The 17,360-nt window shown below is 42.7% G+C and overlaps 1 protein-coding gene across 5 annotated transcripts in view; it reads right to left on the bottom strand.

The window, feature by feature from the left end:
* Positions 1 to 17,360, bottom strand: part of DNM3 (dynamin 3) — a 546,523-nt gene that overhangs the window by 311,714 nt on the left and 217,449 nt on the right. For all 5 annotated transcript variants that reach the window (XM_045084619.1, XM_045084617.1, XM_045084615.1 and 2 more), the window contains exons 10-11: positions 14,519 to 14,657; positions 2,181 to 2,267 (exon numbers count right to left, since the gene is read on the bottom strand). In XM_045084619.1, coding sequence (XP_044940554.1) covers positions 2,181 to 2,267; positions 14,519 to 14,657 — 226 coding nt within the window. The remainder of the gene's footprint in view (positions 1 to 2,180; positions 2,268 to 14,518; positions 14,658 to 17,360) is intronic.

The following is a 17,360-nucleotide window of genomic DNA, read 5'->3' as shown; positions in this document are numbered from 1 at the left end:
ACGTATGGTCTTGCTACGCTGCACAGGTCCATATCACAGGGGTCAAGCACCAGCTTCTTCAAGTCCTTAACTGATTAACTGTCAGACCAGCCCATCAGAGATGGCCCCTTCGGAGACAGACACCTGCCCCATCCCTTATGGGCCACCTGGAGAGTGGATTCATCACTACCTCAGAGTTGCAGATGGAAGACAATTTCTCTTGAAATCAGAAAAGGCAATTCTTTCTCACAGACCCTATGTGTCACAGCTCTTCAGGAAAAACAACAAAAACCACTAAAATTAAATAAGAACTAAGAGCTGTATGTGGGTGACTTTACGTCATCGTCACAAAAGCTTCTGTGTTAACCGACATTATTTACTCCACGTTAAGTTGGGGAAACCGAAGCATGAGACGGCGAGTATCTTGTTATTACACAGAAAGTACCGAGGTGGCCTGCATTCGAGCCCGGGCAGGCTGCACCGGAAGCCCACAATCCCAACAACGACGCTGTCTGAGAGTATCATTTTAGGAAAACAAAAACTCTAAAACATGAAACATGAAGAGGTTAACAGCTGCTTATAATGAAGATAATAATTGTACTACGTTTTCTTCAATATTGTTTTTACATAGGATTCCTAAGAGTTAAGTAGGATATATTATCCCTTGAATTTTACAAAGATGCTAAATTAAAACAGTTATCTTATTGACTTTAAGTCAGGAGTATGGCTGATACTAGAACATAAGCTTCCTTGGTCCGACAGCAGCCACGATGTTAGATATGCGGGGGATCTCTGCGTGGCGGGATTTTATGTCTGGCCCTCAGCTTCATTTCATTGGCTCATGAGTTAATACTAGTTTGTTTATTTCCACTAAGTCACAATGCCTATTCTTTCCTCTTTTGGCTACTGTATCTATCCAAGGATGCAGAAGCTGGAAAACAAGTGAAAACTATAAATCATGGTTAACTTTCAAAGCACAATGGAAAAAGTAGCAGCAAGGAATCCCATAGTCAAGCAGAGAGCGAGCTGTAACTGAATCAATATCCCAACCTACTGGGCCTCCGTCCTTCTGTCTCTTCACTTTCCCCTGCCACCCCTCCCCGCCCACGAGCCCTCCGCACCCCTGCAGGCACCCTCTGAGGCAGGCTGGCTGCGTCTCTCTCCCTGCACTTGGTCTCGCTCTTCTATTTGGCCTTCCTCCTCTTTTCCCCGGCTATCCCTCTCCGCCTTTCCAACTCACCTAAGAAGCACAAAAATCTTGGGAGTTCTAACTTAGAGAGACTTCTGAGATCATACAAACCAACATCCCAATGTTGTACATGAGAAAACAACAGTCCTGAGGAGTGATTTTCATAGGAACATGCTGTTATTTTGTGGAGCACACATGGCCTGGGTCCAGTGTCCTCTCCGCACTGTCACAGCTGTGTCCTGGAATCCAAGAGCACTTGAAAAGCTCTGTGCTTCCCAATATAATGTTTTCTAAATAACCAAGAACAAAATCTACCTAAATTTAAGAAGCTTTTATTATTTTCACACAGTTCTTAGCTTTTCTTTTTTAATGTGTGATCTTCCAATAAAATAATCTTTTGAATTTACAGAGCTAAATAGGATGAGAAGGTAATTTTAAGGTCACGCCTTGCAAGCCATATGCTTTTACTAAACAGAAATGTTTAAAAGAGGTGTTCTTAAACATTTTGTTTTCCAATCGTAGGTTCCATGGATAAGCACCTCAGAAAAGAAGTCACAAACTCCAGACATTGTGCATCACATTTTTGGAATTTATGAATATCCCGATGCCCATCTGTGGGCACATGAAACGTTAAGAACCCCTGCTTCAAGAAAAAATGTGGGTGTGTCTGGGTTCTTGATTTTCAAAGTGGGGTGCGTACATGCTAGGGGTACACACGATGATCCACGGCGCACTGAGGGAAAAACAAATAACAGAACTCCTACTACTGCTTTCAAAATGCCACGCTTCTCAAGTTTTTACGCTTGTTTATATTTTTAACATACACAAGATGTTAGCATAGCAACACACGGATAAAATTCATAAATAAGTACAAATAAACATATGCGGTTGTGCTTCCAGTGCCTTTTTTCCATTCAGAGACAGGCCAACTGTTGGAGACCATCAGACAGTCCTGAAGAGAGACCTTCCACTCCCCACAAGGACCTTGCCCGCCCAGGAAACCTCCCCTCACCTGGTCCTTTGTCTTCCCTTCTCGTTCGCGAATGTGGTTGGCAACGATCCTTTCTGTTTCCTCACAGAGTCTGGGGAAGTTGGCCAGCTGTTAAGAGACACAGATCTGAGTGTTAATACTCAAAAAGTTATGCTTCAGAAAGAGAAGCAGAGATAAATTATTTTCTCTTACAGAAGGTACATACTGCAAATCTGGAAGCAAAAGTAAAATATCCTAAAGAAAAATGGCAGAGTGACAGGAGGGGTCCACAAACCGTAATCCACATAACTACATTATCTGATAGGAATAGGAATTACAACCAGTGGGGAGACGCCCTGAAAAACAACAACCCAGAAACCCCAATACCATCCACTTCTATGCTCTACAGAGTTGGCACTTGATAAAGTTCACAGATGAGGAAGATGGAAATGAGGATGAAAAGGAGAATAAGGGGCGCCCGGGGGGCTCAGCGGGTTGGGCCTCTGCCTTCAGCTCAGGTCATGATCTCAGGGTCCTGGGATCGAGCCCCGCATCGGGCTCTCTACTCGGCAGGGAGCCTGCTTCCCTCTCTCTCTGCCTGCCTCTCTGCCTACTTCTGATCTGTCTCTGTCAAAGGAATAAATAAAATAAAAAAAAAAAAAGAAAGAAAAGGAGAATATTCACTCACATTTGTGGAGCACTTACCATGTTCTAGGCTGTGCTAAACACCTCACGAATTCTCTCCTTCAAAATTCACAACAATCATAAAAGATCGATTCTATTATTAACCCCAGTTTACAAAGGAAAACAGTAAAGCCCAGAGAAGTTAAGTAACTTGCCCAAGAGTAAACAGCTCAGAATGGGTGGGTCCAGGATTCCAAGCAAGTCCTCAGACTCCAGAGCCCCTTGTCTGGCCCACCACTCTTGGAGAAGGATTCATTCCATGAACCACAGAGCTATTTTTTAAATTCTTTCCTAACAGATGTGTTTGTGTGTACATCATTCATCCCATCTAAATTGTGCAGGTGATTATCAAACATTTATTTTACGGTAGGGAATGAATTAGTGGCAGTTGTTTTCAATGTAAGGAAGAAGAATGGGATCCTGTGAGAATGCTTAAGGACGCCTGAGGAGAAGGACTCAGTCAGGTAAAGTGCAGGGAGAGCTGCGGGGAAAACGGAGCTCTCCGAGCAGGGGCCTGTGCGGACACTGTGGGACAGAGACCATGACTGGTGAACGAAATAAAGGAACAGCTCTCTGCTGGAGCAGAGAGCGAGGAAGATGATCCGACTGCGAAGCCAGAAAGATAAACGGGTCAGCTCGGGGGTCCTTGCAGACCTGCTATGCATTCTGGCTGCTGCAGCCGTGCAGACGGGAAATGCCGGCCCCTCGGTCCGGGACGGCAACAGCAGATGCAGAGAAGGGCACGAATTCACGACGCAGGAGCAGCGAAAGGTTAATTCCAATCCTTATTTAAAGTACTTGCCAAAAAATTTTTAAAAAGCACTTGCAAATTAATAAGAATAACATGAATATAAAAACAGGCAAAGAATAGGATTAATTAAAAAAGGAATTTAATGATCAGTAAGTATATGTGCTGCCGAAGCGAGCACTTAATGATCCGTAAGCAGAAGAAAAATATTAAACTGCACAAATGATCAAAGTGATGCAAAGAGAATAACTATTGTTGTCAAACCGCTGTGATTATTTTTATAATCCGTACTACAAATGAAGGTATACCAAAACTAGCACAGTTTAAACCTGCTGAAGAAGTGACAATTAGAATGATCTTTCTGGAAAGCAACTTGACAATATGTATCAAAAAGTCTCAAAGCCATCCGTTTATACGTCTTTTCAGCTGATTACTTCACATGATTCTGAGAGAAAATAATACGGACTTTCATCGCAGTATTCCTTGGAATAGCAGCGATAAGACAAACGAATGAACAAACTCTTCAAACCACTTGAGTCTCTAACTCTAATGACATTAAATAAGCTAAGGTAGACCCACTTATGGGATATAATTAGTCACTCCAAATAGTATTCAATACCTAATTTTTTTTATTCTATCCAATTCCTAAATATTATCTAATAACATGGTAAAGGTTTATAATATAATATGATATATATGATAAAATAATAAAATAATGTATATATTTATATTATATATGTATAACATAAATATAACTAATAATATAAAATAAAATAATATAATATAATATGAGACTAAGTGAACAAAATTAGGCTCCTAATTGTATAACGTGATTACACATGAACATACACACACCTACGCACAGTCACGGGCTATCATACAACTTGATATCCTTCAAGGATGTAGCCTAAAACCTAACAAATCTCAAAATTCTTGAGTAACGCTGTAGCAACCAATATTCTCCTAACTTTAAGCAATTAGAACCAGGTCTCCCTAAGCCTTGGCTGCTCCATGGTCAACCAAGGTCACTGATTGCACCAACTGTATACACACACAGAGTCTTAGCTAGACAACAAACCGTAAATCTTCATCGAACCATAGTAATCACAAATCACAAATGAATATTAAACCTCCTGAAGCTACTATCTACTGTCTGTACACAGAAAAAGAGGTATGTAAATGCTACGAAATATTAATAGGCATAACCTCTTTGACTGATGGGATTATGAATAAGTTGCATTTTTTTCTGTATACATCCCTATGTTCTCCAAATTTTTCTACGGTGACCCTGGAGTGCTTGTATAACATCATAATAAAAGCATAGAAACCTGATTGCCTTGGTTGTCTCAAAATCCCAGCCCAGTGTCTCTTCATGAGATCACCAAACCATCACCCTGTTACTGGGACCCCAAGCTGAGTCCCGAGGTGTACGCTCATTTGGAAGCTTATCTCATGAATGATTGCAGGACATAAATGGAGCTTCCACTTCCAAGTTTTGGAAGCATTCTCCAAGAAAAGTTCTACCACCCCGGAGCCCTTTTATATTTTGAGAATATTCTAAGTTCTTTTTTGTGGGGCCTGTAAAAAGCTGTAAGTATAGAAGAGAGAGCCAATCCACACCAGTCATTCTCCCTGACCCGTGCAAACCTGGGCGGTGTATCTGACCCTAACCTGGCCTAGGCCACCAGGGCCCCTGTTTCCCCTCTGCGCTCAAGGGCTCCTAAGCTAACAGCACCTCTTTGCTTTTTGACAACAGTCACACAAACAGAGAATCGCACGCCTGCAGAAAAACGGCTGCACAGTGACGGTGGTCTTCTGAGGAGAACAGGTGTGCCTTCTACAGCATTCAAATGCATGATAGCAGAAGGTTATTTTTAAAACACCAAAGAGTGGCACCACTAATTTTATTCACACAAAAAAGTATTGGGTAGTTGAAGGACCCCAGGTGGTAGGCCGCCATCATTAAGTCAGACAAAGGCCAAAATGGCAAGAATATCCCAAGAAGTTGAATCACCCCATCTACTGGCTGTGACAGGAAGTTCGATTGTGTGTGTGTGTGTGTTTCCTGACCTTTCCAAGCTTAGTACCCATGGGATTAATTTCACCAGGAGAAGAGCCCACCAGAGCCATAACTTTGTACCCAGAACTGAGACAACTGGAAAGTAAGTGAGTCTAACTTCTAAGTGGAACAAAAGGGAAAGAGAAGACACTGAGAGAACCCGCCTCATGGAGGCAAAGGAGAGAAATGTCGAAGGGACACTAGGCAGAGCAGGGCCGAGACACTGCTGAAGGCAGTACCGCAGTTGGTATGGCTTCTGTCTAGCTGGGTGATCTGGGAAGACTAGAAGCGTAAGAAACAAAATGTTGGCTTGAATTGCTGGTTCTCAAATGTAGCACTCCAGTCCCGATTCTTCTCACAACATATATAAGAAGGCAAATGTCCCTCTCACGTTCTGAGTGATCTCCGATCAGGCTTCCCAACACATCTCGTGAGTTCTTTCAGGGGAGCTCCCACTCAGTTTGTGTAACCCTTTTCTTTGTTTTAAAAAATACTTGACTCTGATTGCTCAGCTCAATTACTTGCCTCTCTTCATTGTTTCTTATTTAAGGCACAATTGGTTTCCTCAACCATTGTTAACCGTTATAATTTCCGATCTCATTTGCTCTGAATATCATATTGAGAGGCTGCAGTTCTAAGAATATATTACTTTGTCAAAATCATCAAAATTGTAATCATGTATGCCAAAATAATACTGATCTAGAAGACACCATCTTTAGACATTTATTCCCCTATTAACTATTTAAATATCCTAGAAATTGATTTGTACAGAATCAAGGAATTAAGATTTTGCTATTGGTTATACTCATTTTATATTCCTAAACTCATTTCATGACCGTCATTCATTTAACAAAGATTCATTGGGCAACTGCCATAAGCCAGCTTGATGCTCAGTTTTTGTCACACTACCTGATATTAAAAACCAGTCTTGTGGGACACCTGGGTGGTTCAGTCAGTTGAAGCAGCTGCCTTTGGTTCAGGTCATGATTCCAGGGTCCTGGGATCGAGCCCCGCATCAGGCTCTCTGCTCAGAGGGGAGCCTGCTTCCTCCTCTCTCTCTGCCTGCCTCTCTGCCTACTTGTGATCTCTGTGTGTCAAATAAATAAATAAAATTTAAAAAAAAGTCTTGAGTGGCAGATTGACTATACAGATAAACTGTCATACCAGAGAGAAATATTTTATAAAAATCAAGGGAAAACACACAAAAACAAATGGCTAAGCCTGCTCTGAAAAGGCCTCAGAAGATTCGATGCTGAAATCTCGACAGTGATGCTTCCAGACAGAGCTGGACATCGACCAAAGGACAAATTACTTCTAAACAGCATATTGTTAAAATTATACTGGCTACTCTTAAGTAATAAGGAATATGCAATGTAGAAAGAATGCGATACATATGACGTTAGGAAGAAAAACTTTAAATATACAATTCTGAGAGAAAAGTTTAATTATGGTCTGAGAGAAAGTAGTATCAAACGTTTTTTAATACCAAAATGTTTTAATAAAATCCAATACTTTAAGTGTTATTTAGGGTAGCATTTAATTATTTTGGTGGTACCTCAATATAAAAATTTACTTTTTAAGCAAGGAGCACATTTTTCCCTAAGGGGGAAAAAATAACACTTGAATAGCCTTTCCAGCCAATAAAACAAAAATTATACACTTATAAAAGTTACTAACGATTGATTAATCAGATCACGAGAGCCATGCTATTAGGTTTCTCTTGGGACAAACACAAGGTGAGGCAAGATTTCCACACCTTCAAGAGTAACGGGTTCACTGCCTCAAGCAAAGACTCAGATTATTAGGAACCAGCTGTCCATAGTTCCATATCAAACATAAATGGAGAAAAATCGACCAAAGACCAGAAAAAAAAAATTTTTATGCACATGACTTGGGTTGATTGGTTTGGCTAACCTAAAAGTATGGGCTCTGTTTTGATCCAAAAGCCATAAACTTTGCAATGTTGGCCACTCACTACAAACGGAGTAGCAATAATGATTTTACTGCTCATTAAAACATACAATAATTTTGTTCCATTTCTGTGAATTAAAACCTACCCACAAATCCTAGTAATCCTTTATTCATGTACAGCATGATGCTAGATTCATTCAGGTAATGAGAAAATACTTATTTATTATTATGAAATAATCACATTTATTATGAAAAAAAGTAAAAACACAAGATCCACATTTACAAAGGTGATCAAAGATGAGAAATAATTCTAGAATAAAGGTCAAGAAATAGAATAAAGAGGTAAATGGGAAAATTTTTTATCGAGAAAAACAGAAGACATACAGAGTATAATCCATGTGGTCCTAGGTGCCACACAGAAAAACGAAGTTGGGCGAGCAGATGGGGAGAGCTGCGCGCGTGCGTCTGAAAGGAGGCATGAGTAACTGTAGACAGAAAAGTCAGAGAAGGACTCGGATTCAGGAGCATTTGAGGAGGGACTTGAGAAGACGCAAAAGGGCGATCCACACAAATATCTCGAGGCAGGGCTTTTCCAACATTGACAATGAGAAGGACAAAGACCCTGCCATCTTCTCTCCTTGACCTGTTGAAGAAACAAGGAGACCAGTGTCGCTGGAATGGACCAAGGGGCAAGTGGGAGGAGCCTAGAGATGAGAAGGGATTAAGATCGTGTAGGACCTTGAAATCCGCGCTGAGGACTTTCGATTCACTTGATTAGTACGTGTACTCGGAACAAGATATTTACGCACTTAACAGGCCACACATTTCAGTATTTCTTCAAACAGCACTTTTTAATGAAAAATTCTCTTTGTATTTCTAACAGCCAACTAAGGCATCTTTTCTATTTCCTTGCAAAGCTTTTTAAATTTTTTTTCCTTTTTCTGAGCCGGGTTAAAAAAGAAATCAATTAATTGGTATGATGGCCATCCAAGAATGTGGTTTCTCAAGAGGCCAATAAATGGCACAGTTGCTAAACTGTGGTCAAAAAACAAGATGTTCCTCTCAGTGCTTCCTGAGAACCTCAGCACCCTGTGAGGGTGCCCTGGAGAGCTGGGGGCAAAGGAGAGCAGCTGACAGCCAATGCCCACCAGAACCAATGCCCACCAGAGCCAATGCCCACCAGAGCCAATGCCCACCAGAGCCAATGCCCACCAGAGCCAATGCTCACCAGAGCCAATGCCCACCAGAACCAATGCCCACCAGAACAATTCTGAAACTGACATGTCCCTGGAGGGATGCCAAACAGCTCATAAAGCTCTCATGTTCTTGTCTTGTCCTCCAGTGCCCCAGAGACAGCAAGGAGAAAATATCTGAGAAGACCGCATTCCCCCAAGTTAGAAGTCTAGCTTTGTGCTTTGTTACTTGAACAAATATAAATCCCATGTTTTTCACTAATGTTTGTTTATGTGGCTTAAGGGAAGAAAATTAATATTTTACACATAAGACATTCAACACTAAAAATATTATAAATGAAAATACTATCTTAAGAGTATACATGCATATAGATAGATAGATAGATAGATAGATAGACAGATTCTCAATACAGCTAGAGAAACTATGCCTTTCAGACTGCCTGGGGCAGTCTTACTTTCCTCCTCCACTCCAGTGAACATATTAATAGCTCCCCCTTTCAATCTCAAAAGAGTCGTGCATTGGATGATAAATTACATAATCACGTTATCTATGGCTCATGTGCAAAAAGAGTCAAATAATAAAGTCCTGGTACAATCAACTTTAATTAAGATTATTTTGCTTTGCAAGAGATTTTAATTAGACCAGTTTTAAACTAAAAGAACTTGGAGGTAAAGATAATAGGGCAAAAGTCAAGAAACATGAAAATGAAAAATAAGGAAAATTAAAGAAAAGAAAGGCTGCCCTAATTTTGTTATTTTAAAAGGACTGATCAAAATATTCTTTTAAAACCAAGTACAGATTTCTTCAGCATTAGGGTAACTTTAGGATATCTAAATTGTTAATAAGTATTTACAGAATGCGACTGCTATAGGGTTAGTCATTATGTTAGAAGCCAAGAATAAGAAGATAAAAGACACAGCTTTTTTTTTTTTAAAGGAACTTATAATCAACAAGAGGAGACATTCACCTAAACAAATAAATTACAAATAAACCACAATGTAGGGTCATAAATGCTGTGATAGAAGTAAACAGAGGGTGCCAACTAAAGCACTGAATGGGAGTAGGAGAGAGATCGGGAGAAGACTCGCAGAGACCCTGCAGGTAGATTTCTCAGGAAAATGATGACGATTGAGCTGGATCATAAAATAATGAGAGGGGATGGCAGGTGAAGACAAGAGGAAAAGGAGGCATTCGTGTGTGAGTGATAAAAACTTGAAAATCCCATGAGGATGGTGGAAGTCGCTCGGAACGGCTGAAGCAAGCATGAGCTGACGGCAGATGTCGGTCAAGAAGTCTACTCAGGGATCACATGTGAAACTAAGAGCAACTGTGAATGACCTGTACCTTACTCTCAAAATGCGAGGAGCCACTGCATAATTTTGAGGGAACAGGCGAAATACAAGTCTGCGTTTTAGCAGGGCCACTTTGACAGCAGTGGGGAGGGCGGATTTGATGGTGGCTCGCCTGGAGGTAGAAAAACTAGTGAGGAGGCCATCGGAGTAACCTAGTTGGTTTGTTTGTTTTTTAAAAAAAAAAAAAGCAACTGTCCAGGGCCGTCAGTTGGAAGAGAACAACAGCAGCAGAGCGGGGTGTGGACCATTTCTGTGAAGAGGCTTGAGCTGGAGCTGCGGGTTTGGGAATCAACAACATTTTAAGCGGTGGCGGAGCTATGGCGGACGTGATCCGGCCGGGAGAAAGGACAGTAAAAAGAGAAGAAAACCAGAAGAAAGCTCTGTGCGATTCTGGGGTTCAGAGGCAAGAAAGGTGGACAAACTCCTAAAGGAGACAGAGGAGGGATCGAGAAAGATCATGAGGAAGATGGAAGAGAAGCCACTTGAGGGGTGTCAGCTTCAGAAAGCAGCAGGGTGCCGCGTCGGGTCCGAGCGCGAGCTGCGCTGAGCCATCGGCTGTCCGGTCGACCACTACCACAACTGCTCAATAGAGTAGTGGCGTGGAAGCCACATTTCAGAAGAGTTACGGGTTCACTAGAGATAAGAAAATAAAGTCAGCATGTGGAAACAGCTTTTTCCCCAAGAAGGTTTCACATGAAGAAAAGGAGAAGAATAAGGCAGTAGATAGGTTTTGCTATTGTTGTTACTGCTTTTAAGTTAGTAGTTTGTTTTTTTAATGCGACAGAGAAAGTGATGATTTAAGAAAAAGAAGAATCCAAAGAATAAGCTCCTTAGGAGGGTGAGAGTACGGAGAGGGGCCCGGCCCAGACGGCGAAACTACCTCAACAGAGACGGGGAAGGAGGAGCAGGACTGGGAATACCAGAAAGTCTGGGGAATTAATGTTCCCATTTACGGCCGTTGTTTTCTCTGTGAAATCATTACTTAAAGTAAGAGTGACATTGGTCAGCAGAGCATGGTTACGGGAAGAGAGAACTGGAAGGGTAAGAGCTTGTGGCAGAGCATTCGCCCAAGGAAGAACGTCCCCTCACTTCGTCCTCCACAGCATGTGTCCCACCTCACGGGTAAAGGAGGAACTTTCCTCAACATGTCTGCCCTCTTGGGGAAGTCCTGTGAAAGAAACTTCTACTACTTCCTCCAGCTCACAGAAAAAAGGGGGGGGGCGGGGGGTAAGTCATGGTGCCTGGGAAGATGGTGAGAACCTGACACACGTCAGTCCTCAGCTCTCGCGCGGGCAGGGAGGGCGAACTGAGTCACTGCTCACATGTGGGTCTCCGACTCTCACCAGTTTACCTTTTACATTCCCGCAGATGCAGGGGGAGCCAGAATGCTCCAAACTCCTTAAGGGTGCACATCTGACTCTCTCCGCCACTGCAGGCTTTGAGGTTTGCTGTAGGAAGAGGAAGTAACAGGAGGCCCCCCCTTCAGCAGCAAGTGGCGGGCACATTTTCCCATCTAGATTTATCTGCAGCAAGGTGGGTACTAAGTTCTAGTCCTCCTCTAAGCTTTTCTCCCGATTTTCCAACTGACTAAAAACCTAAAGAAGTTAGGAGGGGTGGTCAGCATTCTGAAAACCTTAGATTTACAGTTTGAAATTTCTGAAGGATCTCCTGGTAGAACGTTTGTCAATGATGAAGGACCATAACGGTCATGGAAATAAAAAAAGAAAAAGAAAATTCATCCCACTAGTGTGGAATGAATAGAGAGACACCGGAGTCCAAGATCTCAAAGAACAACAGCTGTTGGATGCTGGGCGCAATCTCTACATGGATCCCTACTGAAATCATCCTCGCTGAAGGCGAACTTATCATGAAGAGGAAACATGTGAGCGAGGTTCTAAATATCCTGACAAAGACAAGGGAGTGACCAGGATGCTATGGTGACAGCGAGTCCAGGGGAGCAGCAGAGCTAGTACCATTAGGGCCTTTACTGACGAGTTTTACAGAACACTGCAGGCATCATGTTTGGAAGCCACAGAAGGAGGAGGCAGATGTCAAGCCTGATGCGGCCCTTCAGTTCTTCAGGTTTGAGCCAGTTAAGTACTGTTCAGTGAGGAGAGAGGCCAGGTAAGCAATAATCTCAGGAAGAAAGAGAGGTTTTATCTAAGACAAAATATACAGTGTTTTGAGAAGAAACTACCATTGATTCAGAAAGCATAATGGAAAGGGAGGTTCAAAGGATGGAGAACAAAAGAATAGAAGCCAAAAAGCGTCCAAGAACAAGCTGTCTCTTCCCGCGTCATCAGGACTGACTGTTGGTTTTCCTGCAAGTTGGATACAATGGGAAATGATAAAAAAAAAAAAAAAAAAAGATTCATACATACCATACACACTCTATATAACTTAAAACATAAATGTACACACATGTGCCAATCTTCTGATGTGAGGCCAAGGACTGTTCTCTGCACATGGGTCTGCTGATTGGAGTTATGCATCTTCTGTCTTACAGAAACCACATCCTTCATCTAGGATTTCCAGTTTGGCTTTCTTTACAGCGAGGGAGAACCTGAAGACACTTGGGAAGTAATCTGAATGCAGAGCCCGCCTAGATTTTTCTCACTCCCCCCACCTTCTTCCAGTGTTGTCCTGTCTACAAACAGCAAAGCTTTTACAGCTAACGTTTACCAAGTCTTTCCAAAGCTGTGTTTATGGAAACAAAACTCAAAGTCTTTTCTGTGTCTGATCAGTTCACTTACTCTTCATTTCAAGTACATGATTAAAAAAAGAAATACAACTGGCTCACCGGGCTTGAGGACACCACACAATGGGCCCTTGGGAGAAAGACAGCTTTCCCGGTGGGAACAGGAGCCTGGGGACAATCTCAAGGGAAGCTTTTGGCTGAAAACATCCAAGGGCTGAGGGTGATGATCACGTGGCCAGTGAGGAGAGCTTTAACTATCCAGGTGGCCAGAGTGACTGCACGTTGAGCCACAGGCAAGGACAAATACGACTGTGAAGATTATCAAGGGGCTCCGAGTTTTCAAGTGGAGAGCTGCTGTAAAGCCTGCGGTTTTTTCGTCTCCACGTGCATCCTCTTCCCTTTCCTCAGTCCCTTAACTCTTACAGCTTTTCTCATTTTGGAGGAAAGAAACTAGGACAGTAAGGAACAAGGTAGAAGAAGAAGAAGGGTCTAGAGAAAAAGTCTGAGGCTCCAGAGCCACTTCCGGGCTCTGAGCTATCCCCTGCTTCTCTCCTTGTCTTTCAGCACTGGCCTCCCGGGCTTTAGCCGGCCCGCCTCTCTCACTACTTCCACCTTCCTTCCTCTGAATTTTCTTGCCAGGTAACTGGAAACTAAATTCGTATTTATCTACATTATCTGTCTTTCTTCCTTCCCACTGGCTCTTCAGGGAGGTTACTTGTAGTAACCATACAGAAAGGGCAGGGTAACAAAGCCTACAAAACCAGAACAATCTCTACTTTCAAGAAATTAAGGACCAATGTTGTGGCCATGGGGCTAAGCCTGTCCTATCCTAAACATCATCACAGACTCCCTTCTTACGGTTTCTAACACAGGGTATCCCCTTTCATGCCCCACAGAATGGGTGGAATCCAGCACCATACCTGCGCGTTCCTCAGTGATGAGTCCCCCACGGAGGAAGTCTCTCCCCCACTACTCTAGGTCATAGATTCAACAAATATCACAAAGTAAAGCGTATCGGACACTACTAAAATGGCCATTTATAGACCAGTGAGCATTGCCTGAGCACTTGCTGTGGTTAGTCAGTGTGCTAAGTGTTCCATCATCTTGCTGCGTCCTCACGGAGGTAGAATTGTTATTATCATCTTCTTTTCACAAGGAAATTGACAAGACTAGAAGGGATAAAGTCTGATACTCAAGGTCACTCAGAAAGTAAGTAGCAGAACCAGGATTTGAATCTGGACTGGATTTGACTGGACCTCAGAGCCTGCAGTCTTTATTACCACATTACACTGCTGCTTCTCAAAATGTCCGCGTTCAAATGGAATTCGTTGGAAATTCAGAAGAATGTTTTTAAGATATACACAATATCAATGTTTCCCTCCCCCTGACGATTATCCCCATCCATACACCATAAGAAAAATTAGCTTAGGGCATTTACCTAATTGTTCTAATGTTTACCTGTTTAAGACAATAAGGAAAAAAATTAGCTGACCAAAATATACTCTTTCTGGTTTAAGCAACCCTATTTGGCACTGGGTGGCAAAAGACAACATCTCTGCCCATCTACCATGAAAGCAATCCCTACTCAATAGCTTTCCGCAATCCTTCCCCTTGGGCAAACATACTACCTTTTACAACAAATGAGGGGTCAGGGAAAGAGAGGCATGCAGCAGGGTAGGAAAGATGGGTAAACCAAAAAGTTAATTGTTGGAAAGTTAAATAACTCAAGCTTACTTTTTTGGTACACTTCTTGACGGTGTTGATTAATTCTTGTATGACCAGATCGACACTCTTCAAGGAAGGTCCTTTCAGTTTTACGATTTGCTTTTTGACTATTGCTTCAAATGCCATGTCTGGAGTAAACAACCCTGTCCTGAAATAGAAGAAAGAAAGCAGGACATTAGATTTTTTTAAATTAAGTAATATCCAATGCTTTTTTGAAAAGGGTTTTCATTGACATGCCACCTAAAGCAAGCATGTAATACCCAAGTTTAAAAGTTACACAGTGATTTATTCTACCAACAGTATCATTTGTTATTACGGAGGTACAAGTGACAATATTTCCCCTACTACTATTCCATAATAAATTTCATTCTCTAGATGATTAACATTACCTAAAAACAGTTCCCAAAAGCTTTTCAGGCCTGGAATAATATAACCTGTAACTAATGTTTAACTGTAATTCATCTCATCTCACTGTTTCCCAGCAGTAAAAGCAACGCCACGATAAAAATGATGTCCTATGGTTTCACTTATTTGTGGAGCATAACAAATAGCGTGGAGGACAAGGGGAGATGGAGAGGAGAAGGGAGTTGGGGGAAATTGGAAGGGGAGGTGAACCAGGAGAGACTATGGACTCTGAAAAACAATCTGAGGGTTTGAAGGGGCGGGGGGTGGGAGGTCGGGGAACCAGGTGGTGGGTATTATAGAGGGCACGGATTGCATGGAGCACTGGGTGTGGTGCAAAAATAATGAATACTGTTACACTGAAAAAAATAAAAATAAATAAATTTAAAAAAAAATGATGTCCTAAATTTCCATTTCTATATCTAAAGAATTCCAAAAGCTACCCCCTCTTGTCATTCACAGAGCAGAAAACAGTCCTCATTTTGTCAACACCGAAATAGTCGTGTTCCTGACTCCGCAATCTCTTCTTTCCAGGAGAGCTGTATTATAGTGAGCTCAGTGGCTCCCGGTCTGAGGTCCTGGGGCGCTAGAGGCAAAGGAAGACAGCGGAGTGGAACTAGCTTGGGACCCAGGATGCCTACATTGTGAGTTTACAAAAATAACGAATGATAACCAAAATAGGAAGTGTCATTTCACCTGGCTAGAATTAATTCAAACTGGTGCCATAACAATGCTTTCGTCATGCTGGGCAGGGGCTCAGGAAAGCAGGGGTGAGGGGGTGGTCAAAGAGAGAGAGAGAGAGAAAGATTTTTAAAAAGTGAAAAAGAAGAGATAAAAAGTGAAAAAATGACTACATCTAAATAAAAGGCCAGTGGAGAACAGCTACCGTCAGAGGGACCATGAACCCCGCGGACCCTCGTGCCCCGTAGGCCCCAGACCCTGGTGCCTGATCCTTCCCACCCGAGGCCCTTCTCCCTCCCTCTTCTCCTCCTCCTTTAACTTTGCTCCTTCACCGCTCAACTCTGCGGGGCCTCCTGTAGGAAATTTCTCTCATACTTCCCTTCCAGCAGCTTTATTCTAGTTCCTTCTCGTCATGTCCTTCGGCGGCAGCCTACACGCGCCCCTCTGTCTCACCGTAGTGATCGTACCGTATTAGAACACGCAGTCTCTCCACCTCGGACGCAGACCGGAATCCACACTGTTGGGGCTAACACGAGAAATCTCCCTGTCTGACCCTAACCTTCCTCTTCAGTCATTTGCCTCCTCTCTCTCAGGCACCCCATGTCTCCGCCAAACCCAACCACTGGCCCTTCCACAAACACACTCACACTAACGTTTTCTGTCTGCGCCTCTGTCCATGAGGTTCACTTCGCCCTCCCCACACTTTCAGCCCGTCCAAGTCCCACCTGTGCTTCAAAGCCCAGATCAAAAGCAGCCACTTCCTCCAGCTCGCCTTCTCCGGTCCCGCCACGGACAAGGTCTTCCTTCTCTGAACCCCAACATCCTATTTTGCATTGCGGTGGTCTGAGCATGCCCGTCCCATTACTACCCTGGTAGAAAGGTCGTTCCTGCACTTATCTTTGCTCGCCCCACAAGGACTGTCTTCCTCCCTTGCTCCCTCCTGGCACGAGGTGCCTCCAGAGCAAAGGATGAGTAGGTCCGCAGGGGACAAAGATGGCTTCTGTTACTCAAATACCTAACAATCAACCAGAAACAAAACGTTTCCTATTAAGTGTCTTTAAGAGCCTAAGCACTCACGCCATAAGTATGTCTTATTCTCAGGACACTGTGCCCTTCTTATCATCTTACAGGCAAATTAATTCCAGAATAATAAATAGCAACCCATCTCTTCTTGTGGTATGCATGTAAATCAGAAATCTTCAGAACGGAATTACTGAGCTTTTGCAATTACGTTCAGCAAAAATGTATCTGGTAAGTTTTAAAAGCCAAGTAAAAATACTGTATTTTACTTTTACAGTAAAGTAAGTCCATAAAAAATGCTTCCTGACCCAAAAAATGTGATTTGGTTTCACAGCACTCATCAGACGGACATGTTTGAATACCAGCCATGCCCAGCTCAAGAGCAAGACACCGTTTCTATACCGAATGTATCCGAGATTCGGGGGAGACAGAATAGAATAAATAGGGAAATTAGAAATCCTACTGACAGTCAGAAAAAGACTAGATTTGGTTACAGAAGGTTTTCTCCCCTTTACTTTGTGAATGTGTGTTGACCTATCCTATTTGCAACACGCAGAGCAGGCTGTGTGAATGTTAAGAGGAGAGAGATTTAAATGTCATAACTCCTTTCACGTGTACACTCAGCGTCAAACTTTGCCCTCTCAGGCTCTGCTCCCAAAACACTCTTGTCTTGACCTGTGGCAGAAGCCAAGGTACAGTGGCCAACAGACAGGGGACGCCTCCTCCAGGGAAGATCACCTATGAAGTA

The sequence above is a fragment of the Mustela putorius genome, unplaced genomic scaffold (genome assembly GCF_011764305.1).
Source record: "Mustela putorius furo isolate JIRA1106 unplaced genomic scaffold, ASM1176430v1.1 tig00000785_pilon_pilon_pilon, whole genome shotgun sequence".
Classification (NCBI taxonomy): domain Eukaryota; kingdom Metazoa; phylum Chordata; class Mammalia; order Carnivora; family Mustelidae; genus Mustela; species Mustela putorius.
Note: the sequence above shows the minus strand (reverse complement) of the source record. Positions and strands in the feature narration are given on the sequence as shown.